The sequence below is a fragment of the Chlorocebus sabaeus genome, chromosome 1 (assembly GCF_047675955.1).
Source record: "Chlorocebus sabaeus isolate Y175 chromosome 1, mChlSab1.0.hap1, whole genome shotgun sequence".
NCBI classification, from domain to species: domain Eukaryota; kingdom Metazoa; phylum Chordata; class Mammalia; order Primates; family Cercopithecidae; genus Chlorocebus; species Chlorocebus sabaeus.
The window spans coordinates 6,880,478-6,893,086 of record NC_132904.1 but is presented as its reverse complement, the minus strand read 5'-3'; the positions used below and the strand labels follow the sequence as shown (position 1 = coordinate 6,893,086).

Below are 12,609 nucleotides of genomic sequence, written 5' to 3'. Positions count from 1 at the left end.
CACTACCCTTCCTTGCTCCCTGGCCCCCAGCCTCACTGGCCTCCTCAGTGCCTTTCCTGGAACAGGCTGGAAACACTCCTCCCTCAGGGAGCTTCTCCGTGTTGCCCCTTCTGTCTGGAACACTCAGTGCAGACCTTGCTCCCTTCCTTTCTTCAGGTCTCTGCTCAAATGCCACCTTAGCAGAGGGCCTTCCCTGACCAGTCTCTCTAACATAGCGTCCTGGCATCCTTGGACCCTTTCTGATCCCAACTCTGATTTTGCTTACTACTGACTGCTACCTGACATAATTAACTTACGTGTTTGTTTTTGTCCATCTCCTGACCATTAGTAACACCCCAAGGGGACTTTTGGTGCCTGGCACATAGTGAGTGCTCAGCAGCTGGGTGGGAGCTGTGGCATAGGCTGGAAGAGCTTAATGCAGTGGCCCCTGGTCACTGCACTGCCTCTTGCCTGCTGTGTGCTTTGGACAACTTTACTTAACCTTTCTTAGTTTCAGTTCCCCTCTCGGTAAAACTTACCTGGAAGGTTTTTTAGGAGGATTCGAGATAATACATGTAAAGTACCCGAAACATGATCAGTGCTCAGTAAGACAGGGGCTACACAGGCCATTTAGCTGCTCTCTAGGCGTGTTTCCAAGAAGTTACTAGTGCTGCCTCCATCTGCCCCCAGGATGGAGGGCTGCTACAGTAGATGAAGGTAACACTACAGAAGCAGTTACTGACTCTATTCTCCATGTCATACCCTGACCCCGGGTCTCCTGAGCATTGTTTCTGGCTCCAGCCAGTTCTCCATCCCCCAGCACTGTCAGTTTCTTTTTTCTTTTTTTTTGAGACAGAGTCTTGCTCAGTTGCCCAGGCTGGAGGGCAGTGGTGTGATCTCAGCTCACTGCAAGCTCCGCTTCCTAGGTTCATGCCATTTTTCTGCCTCAGCCTCCCAAGTAGCTGGGACTACAAGCGCCTGCCACCATGCCTGGCTAATTTTTTGTATTTTTATTAGAGACGGGGTTTCACCGTGTTAGCCAGGATAGTCTCGATCTCTTGACCTCGTGATCCACCCGCCTTGGCCTCCCAAAGTGCTGGGATTACAGGCGTGAGCCACTGTGCCCAGCCTTTTTTTTTTTTTTTTTTTTTTTTTTGAGGAATCTCCCTCTGTTACCCAGGCTGGAGTGCAGTGGCACGGTATCAGCTCACTGCCAGCTCCGCCTCCCGGGTTTACACCATTCTCCTGCCTCAGCCTCCTGAGTAGTTGGAGCTACAGGCACTTGTCACCATACCCGGCTAATTTTTTGTATTTTTAGTAGAGACGGGGTTTCACCTTGTTAGCCATGATGGTCTCCATCTCTTGACCTCGTGATCCGCCCGCCTCGGCTTCCCAAAGTGCTGGAATTACAGGCGTGAGCCACCGCGCCCGGCCATCAGTTTCTTACCAAAGCCCCTCAGATGTTGGCCATGTCTGAGCAGGTCCTGCAAGTTGAGACCCTCCCCAGCCCTGCTTTGATCAAGGTGGTCCCTGATGTGGGAAGCCAGAGGTGCTTGCTGGGAATGTATAGATATGTTTGGACTTCATGCGCCATGGACCCCAAAGGTCCTTCTCTAGCAAAGCACCCATGTTTGTGAAGTGGGCACTGCTTAGCAAGCCAGGTGGCTGGCAGGTCAGGTAGGTTTTCCCTGGCTGCTCCAGGAAGGTGAGTCGTGAGTAGTTTCCCTGTGGGCCACCAGGGGGCACCAGAGGTCGCTCAGCTCTTCGAGGACTTGATCCGTCTCTTAAGCTGTCTATGTCTTCTCCCTCTCAGGCCTAGGACTTTCTTGAAGGAAAAGAACTGTGGTGGTGGTTCTCCCATCTCCTAACTTGCTAGGGACTGCCAGTCAAAGCAGGGCCACAGTAAAGGACTGAAGGTCAGGATTCCAGGCTTAATATTCTTTATTGGTAAGCATTAGTGAACCCCTTGCCCTGGTAGCTCAGCCAGTCCTGCTCTGATTCCTAGCCATAGGTGGGACAGCATCTTTGCCTCATGGATCAACTGTCCATGTCTGGCTGTGCCTAACTTGCCACACCATGGGTCAGGGAGACAGGCAGCAGGTATTGGAAGGTGATGGCCAGGTCCTTTTCCCCAGTGACCACTCTCCATCTAGAAGCACTCTGCTTCAGCTGCGCAGGCTCTTCCAGGGGGGCTCTGGGAGCCTGCTGGTTAGATGGAGGAGTTGAGCCTCTGACACCTCCAGGTTCTGCCTGCCAAGGGTTCCTCCGCAATGGGGCTGAGCTGAGCAGGAGCAATGGGCTCTTGCTTCTGTCCTGAGATTCTTGGGTGATGAGCAAGACAGCCAAGTGCAGGAGGTCATACGTGGTGCCTCATAGGGGATAGAGATGCCAGAGGCTGTAGAAGATGGGGTGGGAGGGAGGGATATCCCAGAGAGAGAGAGAGAGAGACAGACAGAGAGAAAGGGTCAGTTGTTGAGTCCCTGGATCTGATTTTACCAACTATTTTTGGCTATGCCCATAGTCCTTGGGAAACCCCTTGGTTCTAAATAGATAGTTCCTTGGTTCCTGGGTGTACCTTTGCCCCTGACTAGCTTGTGAAGGTAAGAATTATTGGCCGGGTGCGGTGGCTCACGCCTGTAATCCCAGCACTTTGGGAGGTCGAGGCGGGTGGATCACGAGGTCAGGAGATCAAGACCATCCTGGCTAACACAGTGAAACCCCGTCTCTACTAAAAATACAAAAACAAAATTAGCCGGGCGTGGTGGCGGGTGCCTGTAGTCCCAGCTACTCGGGAGGCTGAGGCAGGAGAACGGCGTGAACCCAGGAGGCGAAGCTTGCAGTGAGCCAAGATCATGCCACTACACTCCAGCCTGGACGACAGAGCGAGACTCTGTGTCAAAAAAAAAAAAAAAAAAAAAGAATTATTACAGTAGCATGTCCTCCTTCTTGCCTGTTCAGCAAGGCCCTTCAACCCTCCAATCCGTTTCTCCCTCAGGTCAGGATAGCAGGGTGACGGTGCCTGGAGAAGGCCCTGGCTCCCCTGAAAGCCCTCCCGGCCTGTCTCTGACCTGCACTGGAAGCGGGGGTCTCCGGGGTGGGTCTTCAGCACCTCCCACACCTCTGGGGGAGGCTCCAAGCCCATCTGCTTGGCCCGACACCAGCGCTGCAGCCGTGTGATCCCTGCCAGGGTAGGAAGAAGACTCTGGAGCCTTGTTGGGGGTGGGGTAGAGTCTGAGCTGGAGAATGTGTGTGTTCAGGGGAGACAGTGCCTGAGGGTCAGAGTCACGCAAGCGCTTGGGTGACTTCAGAGACGTGTGGGTGACGGGACTGGCTGGGAGAGGCACCTCCGTGGGGCTGGGTGGGTTCTCACCGGTGCAGGGCCCGTACTGCCAGGCCAGGTCAAACTGCCTCAGCAGCTCCAGCTCCGCTTCCTCCTCGTCGCGGGGCTGGGGCTCCTCCCCTGCAATGACAGCTGCTCTTTAGTGCGAGGCTGGCCTCAGTCTCCTGCCCCTCACCTCCCAGCCTTCCTCAGCACCCCTTTGCCTCTGCCACCCCGCAGCTAGACCTGGTGTCGGGAGGGGAGGACAGGCCACCTTTCCCCTTCCATCTGCCCCTCCGCCCACGTCCTCTAGGCCCCTCCGTGTCCAATCCTCCTGCCTCCCTCACACCTCAGAGACCTAGCTCCGGTGCCAGCTCCCCCTTGCTGTGCCCAGCGGGCCCCTCCCTCCTCTTCACAACCGGGTAGGAATCAGTGATGAGCCGCTTCCGGCCCATGGCGGCCACCCAGGCAGGCAGAGAAGGAGGCGACTGCGGGGAAGAGGAGAGACCGGCCAGTGGGCGCGAGAAAGACAGCTGCTGAGAGAGACAGACGGGGCCAGGCCAGCGGCGGGCAGACAAGATGACCCAGACAAACCGAGAGAGGAAGTCGCCGGGGTCCAGGGAGGGACGCCTCCCCCACCCCAACAAGCACGCAAACAGGAAAGACTTCAGCCAATGGCAGGCTGCCTCTGTGGGGCGGGGCGCTGGCGCTAGCCAATGGTAGGCAGTGTAGGTTGAGGGGTGGGGCGGTGCCACAGCTGTGGGCTGCGGGAGGAGGGGCAGGCTGGGGCGGGGGGCCTGTCAGGATGCCCCTACTTCACCACCTCCCCCGACCCCCATTGGTCTGCTGTGGGTCCCGAGAGACTTGAAGAGAGTTATCCTCAGCCTCTCACTTCCCGTTTTCCCTTCCTAGGCAAATGTTCTTTTCAGCTTCGCTAATCCCCGTGGCCAGTTTGTAACTCCCTAGAGCCCAGCTGGAGCCTTCACTCGGTCCTTTGGCCCGCCCAGCGTTGTGGGGGCAGGTTTGGAGGTCTGAAGAGAGTTTGGTCTAATCCAGGCCCCTTCCCTGCTCCCACCCAACCCCCACCGGCCCCAGGAGACCTGGCTGGAGAAGCCCATGGGTTCTGAAACCTCCTTTCTCACAGTCTGTGCCCAAAGATGCTGCCCACTCTTAGTCCGAGTAAGTGTTTGCCGTTTTGGCTCTCCTGGGGTCCCAAGTCCTGCCCTGCCCGCCCCACCAGTCAGGAAGATTCCATACTGGAAGGCAGAGCAAGGGTCTGGTTCCCCCACCACAATGGGTTTTGATCCCCAGTTCTTCATTGGCAAAATCTGCCCTCTCACAATAATGTTAATCTGAGCAGAAAATATTAACAGTAAACCTAACACTCATGTTGCACATACCATGTGCCAAGTACTGTTCTAAGCACTTTCCCACATATTCATTAAAATAGATGTCAAAAAGTTTTTAAAAGTAGGAAGTATAGCTCAATGATTATCACTGCCGAGAGTCACAGGCATTGCAGGGCCCCAGTCGAACCACAGTCTGTCTTGGGCCCAGGAGCTCACTGTCACAAGGCAGACAGATGTACAGTTGTCAGTGAGAGGCTATAATTCCTACCAGAAGAGGAAAAGGGTGGGTCAGAGATTGGTTAGGACCACAGGGATGATTAGCATTGGAAGGCCTCCTGGAGGAGGTGGACTGCTGTAAACAATGTCTCTCAATTCTCCACCCATGACCTTTGTCTCTTGGGCTCCTGTCATCACTGACTCATCCATACTGCTGCCTCCCCCTCATCAACTTCCTGGCAGGAGGCAAAAGTACTGGCCAGTGGGAGTCTGGGAACCAGCACAGGGACCAGCCCAGCTCTAATCACCCTCCAGAGATCCCATCCGGTTCTTCCTTCCAGGGATACTGGGAGGGTGGGGCACAGACTCCTGGGCTGCCGCCTGCTCAGAAGCCTCTGCCTCCTCCTTTCCCTGCTCTGGGGTCTGGGTGCTCTGCACTGGAAGAGGGCTAAGCCACTGGTACTTGTGGGCACAAGGGAGGAAGCTGCTCTGGAGAGGAGACCACCAAAGGGGAAGTACAGGAGCAGGTCATGTCTTCAGGGTCCACGTCCTGCCTGGCTCTCCCCATCGGCGTCCTGGAGGAGGGCTGGTGGAGGAGGGAGCTTGTCAGGGCATTGCATGGACCTGGAGGGCCCTTTCTGCTGTATTGTTTGGGCTGGGCCTATTCTAATCCCCCCATCTGCCTTGTGGACTAAGTGGGGCCCACATTCAGGGAGACAGTGTCCTTGCGGAGTTGGGGATGGAAGCAGGGAGGCCCTCTCTACCAGGGCTGGGAAGGGCCTAGGTGCTGAGTCCAGTCAGGCGCTGAGTATGCTAGGTAGGGATGGCATACAGGCTCTGGGGGATTGACTACCCCCTCCCCAGAGGGCCTCAGCAAGGGTTCCTAGGCTGTTTCTAGAGGTGTGTGGCACCCACCTCCTGAGTCCAAGCCCTGAGGGATAGGGAGCCATGGGTGGGGCAAACCCCTCCTCATTCCCAAGTCCCTCCTACCCCTGAAAGCTGATAGCCGTGGGGCCCTGCCACCGCCCAGGGAGCGTGAAATGGGGTGTGCTGCTGGGCAGCCACAGCAGCTCCTGCCGCCGCCTGGGACTATTGCCTTTTCTCCTTGGGTAGCCTCTGGCATCCTGAGCTGCTCTGTAGATGTTGGCTGGGCTGTCCCCGCCAGCTTCCCCAGCTTTGCCTGGCTCAGGCACCCACCCAGCCTGGAAGATGTCTCCCTCAGGCTTCAGCTACCCCCAGACCCAAAAAAAAGATTCAGAGTGGTCAGCTCAAGTGCAGGCACCCTAGGCCTGGATTTCTGGCTTGGAGTTGAGGGAACTCTCTGCAAGCAGCATTGCTGTTCTCTCCTAAATGGCAGTGGGGTTGGGCCCCCAGGGAAGAGTTGGCACCTAGGGATTTTGGAACCATCCCTGTCCAACTGGCATTCCCTGACTCAGCACCTGGATTCTTAAGGTGCACAGCTGACTAGGCTGGACCTTGGCCTTTCCATCCTCAGGTCTTTTTCCTTCTTTGCTCTCCAACCCTATCCACCTTCTGTACCTTCTTGCCTAGAATCCCTTCCCCTACTCAGGCAGCATCCTGGCCTCATTCCCTAAACTGCTGTCCTGGAGCCTGTTCAGGCTTCAGGCTGGATGGCCAGGCCAGAGGTCTGGGTTGGGTGCTGAGTTCTCTCTCCCTGGGGGAATGTCCTGAGACCCTTATGTCAGCCCCGACACCCAGAGGCTGGTGATGAGACTAGTAGGAGTGACCTTTGTACCTCAGCCTGGTAATGATACCCAACACCCTTGCTTCAGGGCCAAGTCCAGAGTCCTGGGGGTCCAGGAGAGAAAAGAACTGAAACAGGAACCCAGCACCTTCCCAGGGGATGAGGCCCACCACTGACTGCACTCAAGGGAAGAAGGATTAGGTCTGGCTTAGCTCAGACAATGTGGCAGGATGGGGGCCTCAGCACTGTGCCTGCATTCCCTTCCCCCTCCTCACCATGAGGTTTGTGGGGAGAGCAAGGTAGAGCTGGGAAGGTGGAGGCAGGTGGAAAGAGGGGAGCAGCTGCCTGGGGCCCAGTGGGCTGTGGGATGGATCCAGCTCTTCTTCCCTCTCACCAGTACCCTCCTTCCTCAGGCCCTTGGGCTCTGCCACCTACCCTGAGCTGGAAGTCAGTCCCACTCAGGAGATTCTGGGCAGCCAGAATACCCCTGGCCTGGCCCCCAACATACTCACACCCCGTGGGCCCCATTCCTCACCCTGTGGGCCAGAATTCTTTCAGGCAGTCATTCCTGGCCCCTCACTACCCTCCCAGACACTCCCTCTTCTCCTGGTCCAGGTTCTCTGGCCTAATGTGCTTCCACGGCAGCAGCTTGAGGGCAGAGGAAGGAGTCTCTGGGTTTTTTTTTTGTCACTGCTGTCTTCTGTCCTGCTCCTACCACCCTCCACACATCCTTCTGTAGTCACCTGCTCTTTCACTTTGGCCATCCAGGCTCTGGAGCAGTTCTGGGAAGACTTGAAAAGGGGCCTTCTGGCCATTCCTCACCTTGGCCACCAGGTGTCAGACTTTGCCCAGTTGGGTGGGAGGAAGGTTCTAGTTAACCATTTCCACCCCATCAGCCTGGCCTCAGAGAGAGATCTGGGCAAGTTGGGGAGGAGCCTAGAGGTGACTGCTGAACTGGCAAGGCTGAGGCACCCTGAAAGTTGAGACTGGAAAAAGAACTGGAACTCGGGCCCTACAGCTTTCTGCCAGATCGGCCTCACTGCCACTGCCCCCACACCACCCCATTGACAAGGGCTTTGTCCCCTGCTGGGAAGTTCAGGGGAGGCTGAGTCAGGGAGCTTGAGAATTGAGGGAACAAAGGCAGGGACAGTTGTAGCTCCACAGCAGAGGGGAAGCTGAGAGGGAGCTGCCCGTCGGAGTGCCCAGCCAGGACTGAGTCACTAGTCCTTGCCCTCTAGGTTAAGGGGAACAGAGGGCCTTCCTTTGCCTTTCCCCATTTGGGGTGGCTGTGGCAAGTGAGAGTGTGTGTGTGCATGTGTGTGTAAGCTCAGTGCTTGAATGAGTCTCTCATATCATGAGGCAGCCTGTAAGTCTTGGATGGTGGGTCAGTCTTTGCAAAAGTGGAAAACTGGCAAGGTCTGAGTATTTTGCCATCTCCCATCAGAGCTTCCTCTAGCCCCACTTCCCCCAGAGGTTGCCCCTGCCCCAAGTGATAGTTCTCCATTTTATGCTCATTCTTTCAAACATAGGTGTATTTCCAAGCACCCAAGATGATGACGAGATTTCTAATCCTTACATGCTATCTGGAGATGACGGAGAGGAGGGTCTTCTCTCGCCCACTCCCCCTATCCTTGTGGGGACATAAGGACTACTAGAGATAACGCACCCTCCACCCCTTGACATTTCAAGGTCTTAGAGTCTCATGTTAGCCTCTGGATACGTGGGCCTCTGACTCTAAGGCCATACTTATGAGGTAGAACCTCGATAACTAACAAAACTCATCAAATCTCCTGAAGCAGTTCTGGATGGAAAACCAATGACTCACTCACAGAAAATGCTAATGCCCTATGATCTGCCAGGTGCTCCCTGTGCCATGGTGCTGGCGTTTTCACAAGATGCCTGTGGGACACAGTGCCAAAACACGAAGGAACAGCTCACATCCCCTGTCACCATCATTAGGGGCTGTTTGAGAGAGTTCAAGAACTCACACTCTGAAGTGCCCTCTCTGATGGTGCTCTCATCCCCCTCTCCCTCACCACCAAGGGAGCCTTCTGCATCCTCAGCGTTTGGGAACCCCAGCGCTGCCCATTCAGGATTCTTCTGGCCTATTCCCCTCCTCTGTTTCTCTCCACTGACCACTCTGCTCACACTGCCTGGCTCTGACTCCCAACCAGTTCCAGTAGTTTCCAGCAGCCTAGAATCCCCCTTGATTCTCTGCCGTTCCTGCCTTGCCAATCCTCAGCCTTGGAAAATGCCCTCTTCTCCAGTCTGTCCCTCTCTCTGAAATGCTAAGGAATGTCACCGCCCATAGTGACAGGTCCACGGCAAAGGTGCCTGCTGATATCACCGGGTTCTATTTGGCTGCCCAGACACCCTTTGGCTCTCCTCTGGTTGTCTCCTTACTCCATTTGCCAAACCTCCCCATTTTTCTCCACCCACCCCCTACTCAGCAATAACATGTTTAGATCACTTCTATTTAACAACAACAACAAAACAAAAGCCTTCTGTGATCTTGCTAACCTTTCTAGATGTTTTTGTTTGTTTGTTTTTGAGACGAAGGAAGTCTCGCTCTTGTCGCCCAGGCTGGAGTGCAGTGGTGGGATCCTGGCTCACTGCAGCCAGCTCTTCTGGGGCATCTGAGACTATTGATCAGCTCCTTCCTTCACCCAGGCTGGAGTGCAGTGGTGCGATCACAGCTCATTGCAGTCTCGACCTCCCAGGCTCAAGCGATCCTCCTGCCTCAGCCTCCCTTGTAGCTGGGACCACAGGTGCGCCACCATGCCTGGCTAATTTTGTTTTGTTTTGTTTTTTGTTTGCTTGGGTTTTTTTGAGACAGAGTCTTGCTCTGTCAGCAGGCTGGAGTGCAGTGGCGCAATCTCGGCTCACTGCAACCTCCACCTCCTGGGTTCAAGCGATTCTCCTGCCTCACCTCCCTAGTAGCTGGGACTACAGGCGTGTACCATCACATCCAACTGATTTTTGTAGTTTTAGTAGAGATGGGGTTTCACCATGTTGGCCAGGATGGTCTAATCTCCTGACCTCACGATCCGCCCACCTCGGCCTCCCAAAGTGCGCTGGAATTACAGGCCTAAGCCACCACGCCTGGCTAATTTTTGTGTTTTTTATAGAGATAGGATTTCGCCATTTTGACCAGGCTGGTCTTGAACTCCTGGGCTCAAGTGAGCCTCCTGCCTCACCTTCCCAAAGTGCTGGGATTATAGGTGTGAGCCACTGTGCCTGGCCTTTTCTGTCAATTTCCAAAACACTATTGTCTTGACACACTGTTAAAATTTTTCTCTAATATAGCAACCCTATTAACTGATGTCTTGACACTCTTTAAATCAGTTTAAGTCAAATTTTCAAGGTTTGGCTGGGTGCAGTGGCTCACACCTACAATCCCAGCACTTTGGGAGGCCGAGGCAGGCAGATCACTTGAGATCAGGAGTTCAAGACCAGCCTGGACAACATGGTGAAACCCCATCTCTACTAAAAAAAATTAAAAAAATAAAAAGTCGGATGTGGCGATGCATGCCTGTAATTCCAGCTACTCAGGAGGCTGAGGTGGGAGGATTGCTGGAACTGGGAATCGGAGGTTGCAGTGAGCCAAGATCGCGCCACTGCACTCTAGCCTGGAGACAGAGCGGGACTCTGTCTCAAAAAAAAGAAAAAAAAATTATCAAGGTTTTACTGTGCCAGGCATTACACCAAAATGCTGTAGGGCTGGGCACAGTGGCTCACACCTGTAATCCAAGCACTTTGGGAGCCCACAGTGGGCAGATCAGATTGAGGTCAGGAGTTCAAGACCAGCATGGCCAATGTGGTGAAACCCCGTCTCTACTAAAAATACAAAAATTAGCCAGGCGGCCGGGCGCGGTGGCTCAAGCCTGTAATCCCAGCACTTTGGGAGGCCGAGACGGGCGGATCACGAGGTCAAGAGATCGAGACCATCCTGGTTAACACAGTGAAACCCCATCTCTACTAAAAAATACAAAAAACTAGCCGGGCGAGGTGGCGGGCGCCTGTAGTCCCAGCTACTCGTGAGGCTGAGGCAGGAGAATGGCGTAAACCCGGAAGGCGGAGCTTGTAGTGAGCTGAGATCCGGCCACTGCACTCCAGCCTGGGCGACAGAGCGAGACTCCGTCTCAAAAAAAAAAAAAAAAAATTAGCCAGGCATGGTGGTGGATGCCTGTAATCCCAGCTACTTGATTGGCTGAGGCAGAAGAGTTTCTTGAACTTGGGAGGCGGAGATTGCAGTAAGCTGAGATGGTGCCACTGCACTCCAGCCTCGGTGACAGAACGAGACTCCGTCTCAAAAGAAAAAAACAACAAAACACTAAAATGCCGTAGTGATGCAAAGATGAATAAATCATGGGCCTCACCCTCAAGATGTTATTTGCTTGAAAAAGACAAATACACTGGGCATAGTGGCTTACACCTGTAATGCCAGAACTTTGGGAGGCTGAGGCGGGCAGATCACGAGATCAGGAGATCGAGACCACCCTGGCTAACATGGTGAAACCCTGTCTATACAAAAAATTAGCCGGGCACGATGGTGGGCACCTGTAGTCCTAGCTACTCGGGAGGCTGAGGCAGGAGAATGGTGTGAACCCGGGAGGCAGAGCTTGCAGTGAGCCAAGATCATGCCACTGCACTCCAGCCTGGGCGACAGAGTGAGACTCCATCTCAAAAAAACAACAACAAAAAAGAAAAAGACAAATACACTTAACTATTTTTTTTTTTTTTTTTTTTGAGACAGAGTTCACTCTTGTTGCCCAGGCTGGAGTGCAATGGCACGATCTCGGCTTACCGCAACCTCTGCCTCCCAGGTTCAAATGATTCTCCTGACTCAGTCTCCCTAGTAGCTGGGATTATAGGCATGTACCATCTCGCCTGGCTAATTTTGTATTTTTAGTAGAGACAGGGTTTCTCCATGTTGGTCAGGCTGGTCTCGAACTCCCAATCTCAGGTGATCAGCCCGCCTCGGCCTCCCAAAGTGCTAGGATTACAGACATGAGCCACCACACCCGGCCACACTTAACTAACTCTTATTCTGCCCCATCTCCATCTATCTGAATTCTGCCCATCCTCCAAGAATGGTGTCAAATCCCACCGCATGCCTTTATGGAAAAGGTAACCATTGAGCACTTGCTGTGTGTTCTGCACTGGAAATACAGCTGTGGAAGTCAGCAAGAACTTCAGATGCCGTTTTCTCCCCTAATAGGGCTCACAGCCTAGAGGGCCTTCACCTAACTAGATGCAGTCTGTCTTTCCTAGTCTTCTGTAGTATTTTGCCTGGATCTTTCTGCATTTAATCGAATTCTGCCTTATATTCTACCATTTGCAGGGAAGGGTTTCTATTCCTTTTTCTAGATTGTTTTGTCCAACACACTCATTGAGCACGTTCTTTAGGATGGAGTCTAAGTTGGGTGCTGGTATAGTGAGATGAAGAAGACTCAAAAGCTGCCCCCAAGAAACTCAACAGGATAGCACTGTGTAAACTCTCTGATGATAGGACCTCCTCCTTACTTACCTCTGTATTCCTTATAGCCCCTACTTAATGCTTTGCATATCACAGGTCACAGCTTATTTTGACTATGTATGGAGACAGCCCTGATACCCTCTCCTTTCTATCTTGTTATACAGGGGGCAGGGCCTGCAGGTGCCCCTGGCCATGCCTGGGCAGATGTCTCGACCTGAGGAGCCTGGACCCCTCAGGGTGGGGCATGTTCCCTCTAACTTAGGCCAGATGACTCAGGGACATTTAGCAGAGCTGGCTTGCCTCACCCACAAGCAAGTCAGTAGCTCTTGCACCTACATTCTGACCTCTCCCTTTTCTAGTGGTTCTTGCACTTGCCGGCAGCTCTGTCTGCATCGCACAGATATGCCTGTGGCCCTTATTATTTCAGGTACATTGACCTTTTCTTCCCTAGTAGATTATAAGCTCTGTAAGAGCAGGAGCCAAATTAGGTTTTAGGCTTCTTTTGGCTTTTCTACACCAGTTAGCACAGTGACAGGCAGGTAATTAGGTCTTTAAAATATTT

General features: G+C 53.7%; 2 protein-coding genes across 9 annotated transcripts in view; one reads left to right on the top strand and one right to left on the bottom strand.

Annotated features, from left to right (window-relative positions):
• The window catches only part of RAD9A (RAD9 checkpoint clamp component A), an 80,759-nt gene that overhangs the window by 31,794 nt on the left and 36,356 nt on the right, over window positions 1-12,609 (top strand). The gene's annotated exons all lie outside the window — the stretch shown is intronic.
• Window positions 1,903-3,959, bottom strand: POLD4 (DNA polymerase delta 4, accessory subunit). 2 transcript variants are annotated; one of them, XM_007967399.3, is made up of 4 exons: window positions 3,657-3,910; window positions 3,350-3,439; window positions 3,048-3,159; window positions 1,903-2,374 (listed from the first exon to the last, which is right to left on the bottom strand). In XM_007967399.3, exons 1-4 carry the CDS (start codon window positions 3,751-3,753, stop codon window positions 2,350-2,352), a joined length of 324 nt encoding a protein of 107 aa, XP_007965590.1. In that variant the 5' UTR covers window positions 3,754-3,910; the 3' UTR covers window positions 1,903-2,349. The 2 variants fall into 2 exon arrangements, with proteins under 2 accessions (XP_007965590.1, XP_007965670.1); XM_007967479.3 differs by lacking the exon at window positions 3,048-3,159 and having other exon boundaries at window positions 3,657-3,959.